This window comes from Bombus terrestris, chromosome 10 (assembly GCF_910591885.1).
Source record: "Bombus terrestris chromosome 10, iyBomTerr1.2, whole genome shotgun sequence".
NCBI lineage: Eukaryota > Metazoa > Arthropoda > Insecta > Hymenoptera > Apidae > Bombus > Bombus terrestris.
In genome coordinates, this window is record NC_063278.1 from 6,447,035 (window position 1) to 6,461,246 (window position 14,212).

At 48.3% G+C, this 14,212-nt stretch overlaps 1 protein-coding gene and 1 long non-coding RNA gene across 12 annotated transcripts in view; one reads left to right on the top strand and one right to left on the bottom strand.

Annotated features, from left to right (window-relative positions):
* The window catches only part of LOC100650291 (four and a half LIM domains protein 2), a 70,503-nt gene that overhangs the window by 9,049 nt on the left and 47,242 nt on the right, over positions 1-14,212 (bottom strand). For 6 of the 11 annotated variants that reach the window (XM_012312616.3, XM_003398258.4, XM_012312618.3 and 3 more), the window contains 2 exons: positions 2,899-3,099; positions 1,186-1,360 (listed from right to left, as the gene is read on the bottom strand). In XM_012312616.3, the coding sequence (XP_012168006.1) occupies positions 1,186-1,360; positions 2,899-3,099 (376 nt within the window). Of the gene's footprint in view, positions 1-1,185; positions 1,361-2,898; positions 3,100-3,541; positions 3,763-4,278; positions 4,731-7,484; positions 9,126-13,663; positions 13,814-14,212 lie in introns of those variants that run through there. The other 5 variants (XM_012312620.3, XM_012312613.3, XM_012312612.3 and 2 more) reach the window with 5 other exon arrangements.
* LOC125385786 lies at positions 9,019-14,153 on the top strand. The gene is made up of 2 exons (XR_007225411.1): positions 9,019-9,161; positions 9,228-14,153. It is a non-coding gene; the product is annotated as an uncharacterized LOC125385786 (long non-coding RNA).

The following is a 14,212-nucleotide window of genomic DNA, read 5'->3' on the forward strand; positions in this document are numbered from 1 at the left end:
TCTTAAGATTTAACGAGACTCCCACGCGCGTCACGTAAGTCGGAACCAGTCCATCAGAGGCACGAACCTCGTTCGCCAAATCGATCATTCATCCTAAGCTCTTAGCTTTCTCCTCGCCAATTTCGTTTAAACGTATTCGAAGCTTAATTCGTATTCTCCGAATTTCCATACGTTGCCATACGATTTTACTTACACGATGTCTCGTTCATCTTGTAGCGTACTTGACCGAATTACCAACCCGTAATCTTTCAGCGGAAGTAGCTGCCCTCGAGCAAAGAGCTACCTTTTCCCAAAAGAAACAAGGGGAACTAACGTTTAATCGCCGGGGCTCTTCCGAGGTCTACGATTCTCGAGGAATCAGCGGCTCGTTAACAGAGGCTCTCACGTTGTCGTCCCAATTACCTGTGTAGTGGCCTGAAGCATGGTCGCCGAGGCACGCGTGAATCACGCGATATATAGGTCGCGGTGCGCTCCACCACGCCGTCTGCGATCGCCGAAGGTTACGAGGCGACAAAGCGATAAGTCGTTTGGAGATTGCGTTCCGCGCTTGTCGAAAAAGGTCGCGCGCATAATTGCTCGACAACCTTTTTCGACCCACTTTCCCGCTTCTCGATTCGCTCGGCTCGAAACCCGCCAGAGAAATCGTGTACAACGCGAATTCCTTTCGGCAAGTTTCTTCTAAAATGCGATCAAACATCGATGTCTGCCTGGTCCAGAAATACGACCAGCTTTGTCGTTTAAAATACGTTTCGATAGGAACCGAAATTTTTGGGAAAATCCCACGAACCGACTGGACACGCGCTGGAGAATCAGAGGTGACAGAAGTTTAAGCATTTCCTTTCCCTTTGAAAAGGATCGCGGTAATTGGTTCGAACCTTGACTCGATTGCCTTAATAAGAAACGCCGAATGCGAGATCTATACTGCCCGTGTGTCGCACTCGGGACCGTGAGTCATTCCTCGGGGGTCATCGCTGCTGGAAAACAGGTGGTTCGATCGATCGTCTAGACCGGACCTCGTATAGTCGGCCGGTGGTGAACGAATTGGCTATTTCGGGTTACAACGGCGGTCGTATTTTTATCGCTGTTCGAACAGCGTTCCTTCGAATTCAAGCACTCGACAGGATACGCGTGAAAGAAACGTTCTGCTATTTCTGCGATCGAAGAAATTGGTTTCGAATTACGTACCAGCACGGAAGATCTCGCCGCATCCATCGCAACGGCTGGCGAATTGGGCGTCGTAGCAGTTGCCGCAGTAGATCTTGTCCACCTTGCTACCGAACTGTTTGTCCACCAAGGACACTCTGCACCTGTTGCAGAGGAAGCAGGCCTCGTGCCAGTGCTTATCCTTGTACGACAAATCCTGCAAACGATTCGTCGCCAATTATCGTTTGCTCGCTCTCGCCTTACGGAGGTGATAATCGTTTTCGTTTTGTGTAACGGACAAGCGACGGACAGGTTGCGAAATGAAAATACGCGAATGGGAAAGGAAAAACAGGATCTCGCGAATTACACGCTGGACGGGCAGAGGAAAACATCGATTATGTTTGACGCGACGGCCTTTGCGACTATAAGGAACCGGCTTTAGATCCAGCGTCGCCTTAAGCAAATAGATTCGTTGCCAGTCAGTCGTCTTGCCTTTTAGGCTCGAGTTACACAAGCGTTGTGACGATGACGTGCGTTGTGACGGAAGTTGTAGCTACAGTCACACGACAGCGTTGCTTTTCATCTCCGTAATTTTCTCATATCGTACACGTATCTAGTATCCATACGTAGCTAAAACTCACGACGAATTCGAGATTGCTAGAAGATGCATTTTACACGATCTATGATGCATTTCGAATCGACGAAAAGAAATCTTTTCATTATGTTCGGTTGTCGCGGTCGTCGTTTGACGAATTAAAAGAAAAAACAAAATAAATTTTCTGCCTGGGTACCACCGGGATTATGCTAATTCTTATAGGTTACACATAACGGATATTAATTCGCCGTTCGTGTGTCCAGTTTTAAAGGAAAATAAAAAATACAACGTTCGTGTCAAATCTGACCAAAGTAGCTCGTGTGGCTGATCTTATGACGACCAACATGCGGATACAAGTCATCGAATTTAGAGAGAGAAACGCGTTTGTATCGAAATGAAACGCGGGTTTCCATTCCGGGATCGATTACAATCGCGAACTTGTCGACCTTTAAGCAATGCTACTAGAGCAGTGTGTCATTCCGGCTAGGAAAAGGTACGCGGATCCTTGGGTGTTTGGTTCGCTATGTAAGAAGATAATTTTCTATCGAGTTGGCAAACTCGACAGAAGCGATCTCGCGTGATATCGATTTGTCACGAAAACCGGCCGGCAAAATAACGCTGTTCGTGGTTAGCTTCTTCTGATTTGGCTGGCCAAGTAGGAGGAATAACGACGAACCAGCGAGAAACGGAAATAAGCAGGCACCTGCATCATCGTTTCTATTTCTAGGAATGAGTAAATCAACGCCCATGCTCGTTCGTATATTGCCACCTCGTCTTGTGATCATACACGAACCGATAAGTACCGATTTTTGCGCGACGTCCGATCGGCTTTACTCCGAACCACGGAATTCATCGATGCGGCAAAGGTCTTTCGATTTTTTCACGCGTGGAAAGGGTGAAACGATCGATCGACGAGTGCCGTGTGCCGCGAATCTAAATTTAGTGGAAAACTTTGGTTTTCCGCCCGGTTGGATCGTATCCAAACCCACGTATCGTCGTCGTTTCGTGAAATATCTCCGTTTCTATCGGGCGCGTGTTCGCGATACCACGTATCGAGAGAAAAATCGAGCGTTTGGGCGATCGAGGTCGGTGAGTCAACGCGTTTATCGCTGGGGAAATAGGATCGCGAGATATCGGGAATGAAACCGCGATATACGTACCTTGGAGTCGATACCGATGATTTTGTTGCACTCCTCGCAGCCATTGGCGAAAACGCTCTCGTAGCATTTGATGCAGTAAGGGTGCTCGTCCCTGAGCACGTAACGCTGCCCGGTCAAAGATTCGTCACACTGCCAGCAACAGAAATGGCCGCTGTGCCAGTCCTTGTTCATCGCCTTCGTGTACTCGCCACTGAAAATCAACTGGAAACGAAAAACGCGACCTGTTTAGAGACGATTGTTCCTGCCAGGTTTCTCTCGGAACGCTCGTTAGACCCGATCCCCTTAATGCGTTAAGGCAATCGAACGATTCCATGGAACAAGGAAAATGTCGCTTTAAAAGCGACGTATTTCTCCACGACAATTTTTGGCAACGCGAATTATTCGAGAGATAGCTTCGGCTCTGTCTAATTTATGCGCGAGAACTTTCTTTTTCTTTTCACGATAAATCTCGTGGCATGTATGACGACATAAATTCCAGATACGCTCTTCTCACAGCATCGTTTTCTCTCGTTTTCTCGTCCGACGAAATTCCCCACCGACCGAACCGCAAAAGTTCCTCGCAATCTCTCTCTTTCATTGCTCGGTGCTGCAGTGTCTAGCGTATCTGCGACGGTGTTGCGATAGATTTGCTGGTTATATGTACCTTGGTTGAGTGCTGTTGTATGTGCTGGCTGAGTATTTTTTGTATGGGAACATATAATCGTGGCGTAAAGAAAATGCATAATATGTATCGTACGAATTACGCGGCACTCTCGATCGTCGATCGAGAGGATCTCGCGTCGCGAACCTCTACTCCCATGAGAGAAGAGCACCCCTCGGCACGAGAAGCTGGCCAGTTACCCGGAAATTTCCCAAAGCGAACGTGTTTTCAAAATATTACCAAATCTTTCGAGCTCTCGTTACTATCGGAGCTCGTTCCTGTGTAGTTCGTTATAGTAGCAGTAGTAGTAGTTTAGTAGCTCGTTACTTTGGAACGGTAAGGAGAAAAACAACCAGTGGAAAGGGGAAACGACGACGAATCGACGAACCGACCGCGGCAAACGTAACCATGAAATTTCGCTATCAAAGTAAAGTAGGTCGAATCGGAAAGCAAATACAGCTCGCGACCAAAGAGCTTGCTTTCGTCCATTGCCGAAATGGATTATCGATTTTTCTCGTTTGTCTTTCACCATCCATGCTGAAACTTGGACGAACGACGAGAAAGGCGAAAATTTCACGTGACAACGATCGAGTTGGAAAATCGCGCGGGTTCACGGGTGACGGCCAAGATCTCGTTTCGCGAGGATTGCGATCGCAAACGGAAAGCTCGTGGCTGAGAAAAAGGGGATCGTCGAAAACGTGTTCGGGCCGATCCGAGTTAGATCTGCAGCCAGCACATACTCTTCGATGGCGTGATGATTCTGCGTGCTGTCGACCTCGGTGATCGTGACCTCGGCGTTCTGATCGTGGCTCTCCCTGCGCTTCGTCGTCTTCTTCACTTTGCGAATCTTGCGCTCGGTGGTCGTGAACACTACACCGTCTACTTCCGCCATCGTGTGCTACTCGTAGAAGCTTGTGCCGCGCGTTTAACAATCTCGGTCGCGAGAATACTCTCGAATGTCGTCTCACGAGGAAACGAGGAGAAGAACCGGGAACCGGACGTGTAGTCCAGGAGAAGAGACGAAAAGAAAGACGAACGTTTGGAGCTTCGGAAGCGAAAAAGGCCGATTGGCGCCTCTATGAAAATGTAAAACCGGAGCGTAGTCGGAGTGTTCCGTGTGTAGCCAGCAGCTTTCGAGCTTGCGAACTGACTGAAATCTAGGATCGTCGCGCTCCGGGCATCATCATATCGGGACGCTATTTTCGGCGTCCCGACGACTCCAGAAACTCACCGCGCGCGTCCGCCACCCTCTTCCCCCATCCTCCTTTTCGCTCTCTTCTCTTCCCTCTTCATCTTCCCTAACCTTCTACTCCTTCTTTTCCTCCGTTGCCTCCTCCTCGTCGAGATTCTCGATGCAGTGTGCCGGGTGCAACTTCTCCACAACACCCCTCTTTCTCTCTTTGACTCCGTTGTCCCCCTCTTTACTCGTTGCCATTCGACTCGTTAGCGGTCGACCACGACAGGTTACAGGTTCGCGACAACGCCGGTTCGATTCCTTGAAATCTTTCGCTTTTTCTTCAGTTTTATTTATCTTTTCTCGATAGCGATATTTCTGGACACTTTAACGTTGTCTCCTCTATCTGCCCGTTCTCGACGAGGCGAGAGAAATACAGACGATTCGATTTGTGAATGATCGAAAGAACGATCGTCGAGTATCGCTCTATATATTAGCCCATTCGATAGATCAAATTAAATGAAATTGTATGTTGCTTTCTGTTTGCGATCGAATTCGTTCGATAAGTCTCGGAATTGGGAGCAGTGGCAGTGTGGTAGATAATTTCGTCGATGAAACGCAACTAGGTAATTGACGATCAACGAATCGGATCGTTGCTTCACGATCGATGAAGATTTTTCCAAAAACTTTCCGATCTAGGTTAGATAGGATCGACGCGAAAGAAACTCTTATCGATAAAGCCATTTGTAAACTATCGCGATCTACAAAGATTCATAGGAGAGGTACGAAAGCGTCATCGATCATTCACGATCGTTTCTTGAAACATCGACAAGTTGATCACGTGCCAAACAGGTGGTTCCTGGTTGACGCGGGGTGAAACTACGCGAAAAATAGAACTGGCCGGAAAAATAAAGAAGAAGTCCACGGTGTAATTGGATCGGAATGTTCCGCACATCACCAATTCGTGTGGCCCACCCACGTTCCGCATTCTCATCGTCACTGATACCTCTTTCAGCCGTGATTATCAAACACGACCAATGATTCGTGTATTCTGATCCGGTTTGGAAATCGTAACCATGGCCGGCGAGAGAATTACGGGAACACGGCCATGGTAGATTTAGGCGGTGGTCTCGATTTCACGGTTTCACGGTAAATCGCCATTCCATCATACAGATATTTCAGGAACGCTGGCTGTTTTATAAATAGCTGGAAAATGAAAATCGCCCGTCACAGGAGGATGTGATCGCCTACGCGGATTGAGAATCGTGGCGGGCGGTAACATAATATCGGCCATGAGGGGTCCGGAAGAGGGACGATTAAAAATATAACGCCGCCGAAAAATTGGGTCGACCAAAATAGTGGAATATCACGAGGATTCTTCTGGCGATCAGCTTCTGGTGTACCAGCGATTGGTTTGAAAACGTCTATGGTGATCGTAAACGTTCGACGATCGTAAACGATAGATCGCTGATATCCGTTTAATACGTTTCCGTGATGTATAATTTGAACCTTAACTCTGTTAAAGCTCCAACCAGGAAGCTTCGAAGACGACCAGGTAAAAATTACTGTCCCCATAATCCCATAAACGCTCGTAAAGGGAAGCCCTGAGAAAGTGTCGCGTGTGAGGTAAACGACGAGACAGGAGTGCGATGTATACGTATATTATTTGCAAGCGAGTACGAGATTGATATTTTGGGAGACCCCACGCGAGGCACACGGCACCAATGAACGTGCCAGAGAACTGTGAGTATTTCGTACGAAATTGGGATCGCGTTTTCCCACCCCGCCCCCTTACAATTTTTTCCCCTCTACAACGTAAGATTCCAAGATTTTGGGGATAACAATAGCGGGTCCAAGATCGCCAGTGGCCTCGGCCAGAGTCGAGGCTGAGAGATATTACGCAATCGTCGCGTCGCGTCAGTGGCAAATTTTCTATCGTTTGATGTTAGAACCAGGTGGCATTTGTTTTTTTATTTCACGTAGAATGAATCTGATACCAGTCGGCGAGTAATTTCGCACACCGCCGTTGTCTCGCGGCCAAAAGCGATTCGCCATTAGTTTTACGACTTTGTCGCCGCTATTCCAGGTCGGTTATTTGACAAATAACGAGCAAGAATTCGGTACCATCAGTGAAAACACGAGTCACCGTGATTTGTGAGTATACGGTCGTTGTTTCGCGCGATCTCGTTTGTACACGCACCTTCTTAATTATTTAACGATCTGCTTGAAAGTTAGAATCTGTTTTATATCTGTAATCGTGGTTAATACGCAGAGTTTAAAAAATATTGCGATTGCCGAGTGTTACACGAAGCAAGTACGATGACGGTGATTAGATGGTCAGTGTTAGTGAAGAAGAATATTCGATAACGCGACTCCTATCAAATTGTCTCGAGTTCAAATCCCCCTTAGTGGGGTTGGAAATTAATTTCTCTGCTTTTTCTTTGCATCTTTTGATATATTAGATTTCTAACAATCAGCAATTAGTAATTTCTTCGAAAATAAATATTCCTAGGATTAACATCGACTGTTATTGGACGATGAATGTTTCTATCGATCTTTTGGATTTTCCGAAATTTCGAGTTCTCCCAATTTCTCGATAATTGAGTGGGTGACAGCGACATTGAGTCGAGTAAAATCATACAAACAGCGGGGAAAGTGTGTATGGTCATTTTCAATTGTATTTCACTGTCTGAAGAGTGTTGAATGAATTGGGTGTAACTAACGAGTGTACTCGGAGAGAGACGGGAGGAGCTTCATTGATTGCGTCATTACCCAGAAAGCTTTGTTTCGATCGGGATCCGGTATCGAGTACTGTATCCGTCCAGTTGCTGCACTCACATCCTCCGCGTCCCAATAATCTTCGTCCTCGAACGAGGACACGGACCTAGATCCCTTTCTCCTCTTCTTCTCGTTGAACTCTTTCGAGTCTGAGTCTGTTAGGATGTTCCGGATTCTGTGATAATCCTCATCGTCCGCCTCCTCGAAGCTGGATATTTTCAGCAGACGCGCCTCATCCTTGGATCTCTCAACGGATGATGTTGCATTAGTCATCGAGAAGTTATCTCGAGCGCCGTCGCCGTCGTCGGCCTTGTCCCTGGAACCGGATCCGAATCTTCTATTCTTAAAGATCCTTCTGCCAAAATGATCCCGAGACGTGAGATCTCTTTTGCTCTCGGACAGACCCAGAACCGAGCCCTCCAGTTCCGTCGAAGCTTCCAAGCTCGGTAGTTCCTTCTCGAAACTGGTCTGCACCTGGACGGACACGCTCCTCCGGCTCTCTGACCTGGACATCGTGGGACTGTTTGGGGGCGACGTGTTGGTCCATTCGTCTCTCTGGTAGCTGCTGATGGTCTGAACGGAGATATCCGACTTCCGTCTCTCCGGATCTCGGTGCCTCTTCGACTTTCTCGCCGTTAAATTCTCGGCGCTTCTGCTCACCTGTGCGTCCTTCGATTTCAACCTCGTGGGCTTCCTCGTGATCGTGCCGGAGGACTTGATCTTCTTCTTCTGACTCGGTACTCTTACCGATTCAACTTGATGTTCGGCCGCGTTCGGCTTCTCGGAAAGAATCGATATTTCGGTTTCTCGGAAATTTTCGAAACTCTTCGAAGGTTCGGGAGACTTGGAGCGAGACTTTCTGATCGGTTTCCTGGGATATTTTCTTCGCTCGTTGCAATCGGACTCGTCTATCGAGGATCCGCCTTCCGAAGGACTCTTGTATCGTTTGATCATCGGAATCGATTCGAAGGATCTCATCGTGGGCGCTTCGTTTCCGGAATCGTTGTCGAACGACGTACCCACGTCGCTCGAAGCTCCGGAACTGGACAACGGATCGTCCACGTTGAAAGGAATCGGCGTCGGTACCCTGACGTATTTCTCCGGTTCTGCGGTTATCACGGATAATGGTCGGTCTCTCGAACTACTTTCCATTCGCCAGTTTTCAACCGCATCTTCGTAAATATCTCTTTCGTATAGATCCCTGTGATCGTTTTCCGCTTCCGCTTGATCCTCTCGAGAATCGCTCGCTTGCACCAGATACTCGAAATCTGGACTGAGCCTGGAGTCCGGGCTTACCCTGGAGGGTAACAAGAAATCTCTGGTGCTGCATTCCGACAACGTGCTGTAGTCAAAGTTCTTGTCCAGGGATCGCAGTTCGGTTCTGATTCGTAAACTATACTCGTGGAGATTCTCCAACTTGTGCTTGGCGCCACGAGGCAAATTCACGTCGGTCGAGTGACTGAAGCTACAGATGGAGTCATGAGTGCTCATAGTATCGTTCTGCTCGTGATACGAGAGACACGGTGTGGCTGGTTGATTGATCCTGATCACGACGCCGTCGGTGACGTGACGGAGGCAGGCGAACAGCTCCAACATGCCGACGCAGCCGATCAGTATCGACATCATTAAGCCCATCTCGAAAAGCGTTCTTGGATTTTCCAATGAAAAACGGTAAGAGCGGTCTTCTATCGTATTATCATGAAGAAACGATATTTTTCTATGCAAATCACTTTACAGATAGACTATGTTACGTCACGAACTCGACACGTCAAATACCCATACAGTTGGCGGTGCTTCATCCTATCGTTGTTTTTCGCGAGCTCGCCGCTCTTCGGGAGCATAGAAGGAACCGCTCCAGGATGATCTACGAGAGAAGTCCTCTCGGAAACATATACCGGAATTCCTCGATCTCGGAGAGCGAAGGGAATCTCGGTGATGTGCGTGCTACATCCATAAGATATCCTCGGGATCTCGACCGAATTCTTGGTGTCACTCGGGTAATCCTCTGGGCTGACGTCACACACCCGGGGGACGAAAGAGAGGAAAGAGACGAGACGAGAAGTTAAAACGACTTCCTAGGGGGGGCACCCACCACCCACGCGCACCCACTGGTCCACAACGGTGGCGTAGCCCGTTTAGCAGGCTGAAAGGCGTCGCGGGCCCTGACCGAGCGGCACGTACTCGAGGAGGCGGTGATCACACGATTATCGGCTTATCCATGCGGCCGGATGGCGGCCAGAGAACTGTTTTATTTTCCGTGGGCAAACCGTTCGGACCCGGGGTAAACTAGTGGCCGTTCGGCTCGTTATGTCGACGTAACGTTCGACTTGAGGAGCGAACCGTGGCTAAGGCTAAAGTTAGCTCGAATGTCCCTGGACGCGAATCTCTGTCCTTAATGCAGCGTACGCGTCGCGATCGATCACTCGCCCGAGATAATTAACGGAGCCCGATTTGGCAGTCGCCGCGTGCGACGTCCGATCATCGGTCGCGCGATTAATTGCGATCGATGCCGAGCTCTAATGAGCCAATCCGTTAACCATCGTTCCTCGTCGCGTTCGGAAACGTTGGCGCGGGGGCGTCGTTTCGATATCTGTACGACGTCGCGACGAGAGAACGAGAGTTTGGCACCTTTGGTCGCGATCGTTTCGCAAAAACGAACGATTCGCAGCTTGCGACTTGATTCGCGTCCAAGCGCATCTTTAAAATCGATCATACAGCAACTAGCACGGTCTATGCGAGCTCTAGTCGCCGTTCTTTTCGTTTACGTCGTCCTATCTTTCGTAGCGGAACTTTCGAGCGAGAGAAAGTTTCCAGGATTCAAGTTCAATTGCGGCGTGACCTTTGATCCGTTACGTCGATCAATTAACCCAATCCCATTCATCGTTGCGCTCTCTCTTTCTCTATGTTCGTTCGAACTCGACGGAGCTGCGGCGTGGAAATTCCGGCTTGTTTACGTGGCCGAGATGCGCGGCCGAATTTCTGGCGTTACTCGGACGACTTTATTTCGGTTACCTCATCGGTTACGAATCAACGAGTCGAGCCGATCTTCGATACACGTTTTGCGCGCGGTACGTCTCTCTGGCGCACGTCCAAACAAATATCGAAACACCCAACGTCCAGCTTATCGAACTCTCGATGATCTATATTTGCGCCGTACCGCAACACTGTCCGATTGTTCCTTAAAAATCGTTTAACTTTGTTTGTATGCTTTTCGTCCGACCGTACCGCCGTATGGAATAAGATGATAGAAATCGATAGGCTAGGAGAAAAAACGCGATAAAGTTTCGAATTGCGTATCACGGTAGCGTATGACGCGTAAACACGCGCGTCACGATGGCGTCAGTTTCCATAGCACGATTTATCGAACACGATCCGCAGGAATAAATTGATTTACGATTACGTTTCCCGCACAGGGAACACCGCTGGTTATGCAAAACGACTGCGTCACGTTCGTTTGATCTGTCGTGTAAATACGAAGAAGTGGACGCAGCGATTCCGTGTGCTTTTCTTTCGCAATGATCGAAAGAGCGCTGTTTGGATTATGAGTATCTTTATTTCCGGAGCTAAAAGAGGATCCAAGGAACGAACGAGAGCTTTGCCCTCTGCCTCTCTCGATACTTATCCATCGAATCTATTTCTAACGTTAGACAGGATTTTTCGTGTAATTTGTATAGTTAATCGAGTGGAACGACTTCTGAATGGAAAGCGTCAAAGATACGATAAGCAGGCGCAAGGTTATCGCTCTCTGCCGGAAAGAAGATCTCGACGTCTCATGAGGTTCCTGCTGCTGTCGAACAGAAAGCTGGCCGCGTGATCGATGGTCGAATCATTTCGTCCACACCTGGCACTCGAACGAGTAAATAAATCATCGACGAAAATAAAATTCCGTCCTCCTCGTCCTATCTAGTTTCCTTGTGTATTTACATCGGGAAACGACTCGAAACAACGTAGCGACAATCGTGGGTCGCGACGATTAATATTCTGATTGACGAAACGTTTCTGCCAGCGAAACTGCGCTCGTCGCGTTGTTTTCACGACATAGTTCCAAACTTCCTTCCCCGGTTGGATTTGCAAGGTTACGGTTTTCTAGTCACGAACCATGGAATTAATTTCTCGTTTATGAATCGTTGGTTTGGCAAACAGTCGTGGTTGGACCTTGACCCCTTCCGCTCATGGATCGACTAGAAATCGTACACGGTTGGTTCCGCGGAACAGCGAAACGAATCGAATCGACGTTCGTTCGAAATGGTAGAACGTGAATCGATCTGAAAATGCGGCCGTAGAAGGCGCGACATTCCACGGTCGTGGCGAAGGGTCGAAATTAGTCGACCCGATTGCCACGAAAGCCGGTTCTTCTGGAGGGAAACGGAACAATGCCAATGTTATTTCGGTCGATGATCGAACGTGTGTGCCATGGTCGGAGAAAAGCGTGCCACCGGATCTCTACGAAGTCATTTCGCGAGCCGACCGAATTAGACCGCTGAAAACTTTGCAGCCGTTCCCACTGTTCCTAGGACGACCCTTCGTTCCACCTTGTGTCAGGTGCATGGAATCTTTTGCTCAACGAGCACGCTTCCACCTTGCGGCTTAGCGTTAGCGGCTCGACCACGCTTCTGTAACCCTCTCGAATAGTCTTTGGATCAAAGATTAATATCCGAACGCACACGGCTATTTTTCTACCTTTTGCATCGTTGCTCGGATCGAAATTGATTCTGATCTTACGCGAAACTTGGACCAGTCGAGTAAAGAACCGAGTATTGTCAGTGGGGAAATAAAATGCTAAATACAAAAGTTGCGATCTTAGCTTGCCATCGTATTATATCGAATGTCCGTCGCGCAGGCGCCCGCGTGTTTACGCGAAATAGGTTGATGCGTACACTTTTTTCGATAATCGCTCCGAGAATAGCCAACCTTCGACGCTGTATCGACCATCGTGTTTATTTTCCACGATTTCTTGCGTGGAAACTTTGCCTTTAACTGTCTCCGATGCTCGAAATCGATCGTCGCGGCTCATTTTGGAACCGGTCGATACGCGAAGAACGCTGTAGCAGCAGGGAAGCGGTCAAGTGCAAAGACCTAAACAGAATGTTAGTCGTGCAGCTCTCTGTTTCCACGACTTATCGTCCAAGTTGCTCGGATTTCGTTTAAGTATTTTTGACGAATGAACGCGGCTCCGGTGACCTGAATTCGCGTCATTCATCTTCGCGTTGCAACAGCAATGCGCTATTTTCGAAATTGCTCTCGTACGCGGCTTCTAGTCCGAACGATCGATTCCGTTTGCTGTAATATACTCCGAAGCGCTCGCTCGATGAAATTTTAAAGAAACATTAATTGCTTTCGGAAAAGACTTTTATCCTCCGAAGCGAAACTTGGATCGAAAAGCAACAACGGGTGGCTTATATATTTTGTCATCGATAGATGAGAAATGAATTGTCGCTATCCCTTAGGATGCGCTTGACAGCGCAAATTGCGGGACGACGTAAAATACGAAGCGTCTTGCTGTTCGCTTTTCCATTCGGAACGTTCTTTCGTTTTCTAGCTGCGACGATCGAGCAGTGTATCCGATCGATCAGAAGCTATCCCGTAGCGTTCCTAGCGCGAGCTAGAACGGTCGAGCGTTCGAGGATGCACGCTCGCGGGTCAAATGGAGGCGCGAGAGACAATTTTTGCGCAGCAGACGCGTAGTACGTGAACCACGACGCTCCCGAAATAGACAACGCGGTAGAATTTTACGACGGCGACGCTATAACGGTTTGTTGCGTCACTGTTACGCCACGCTTTTCTATAAAGGCCGTTTGTTTCCCGTCGGAGGCTCAGACCGTCTTCCGAAATGATCGTCGATGATGCTCGAGTCTCGCGCTTCTAAACCTGTCACGTGCTTTTTATCAGAAATATTCGCAAGCTTGCCGACGCTCTCGCCGAAGTTCCTTACGAGATTCTATCGAGATCCGGTTACGATTACGTTGGCCGTACGCCCGAATTCGAACTGGGAGGGAACAATGCGAATGTTCGTTGGGTGTTTCTGTATTTTATTGTCAGACAGAGTGAAAGACTATTGATCGTCGATCGACGAAAGGCTATTGATCGTCGATCAAACGAGTCTTTTGAGGATCGAACGTTGTCCTCAGCGGGTAGTGGCTCGTGTGTGGCTGAGTGTGACTCGTTTCACTTACCGAAACTAGAGACCACTGCTTTTACTGCTGCAGGAAAGATCAAAGACGATCGCGAAGATCCGAGAACGCGAATCAAGAGGACGGGAAACGCGACTAGATTCGATCGAAGAGGGTTGGTCGATTATTCTCGCGGTTTGCTAGGCCTTTCGTTCGCCTCCAATTGACTGACTCTAATAAAAGACGGGAACGGTTCTCGGTGTCTGGACACTACGCGATCGTGGTGGGAGCTTCGACAAGAAATCAAAATAGATTACCGACCGGCCGCAGGTACGATTAATAGGGTTTCCGGTTGGAAGAAAACCAATTCAGACGTGTTAGAGAAACGAGAAAGGTGGTAACAAATTGTAACAGCTGAAGCTTTGTAGCTTCTCGAGTTAGCCGCGTTCCAGAGGAACCATCTTTCGTTCGCATAGAAGTTTTTCGATTCTGAAAAACTTCGGTTTAGTACTGTCACAGTTTGACTTAATAAAAGAGAAAAAGATGAAACATCGACAAGTTGTTTGATTATCCCAGTCATTTCTTTGAGAAGAAGAAACATGGAAACGCGCG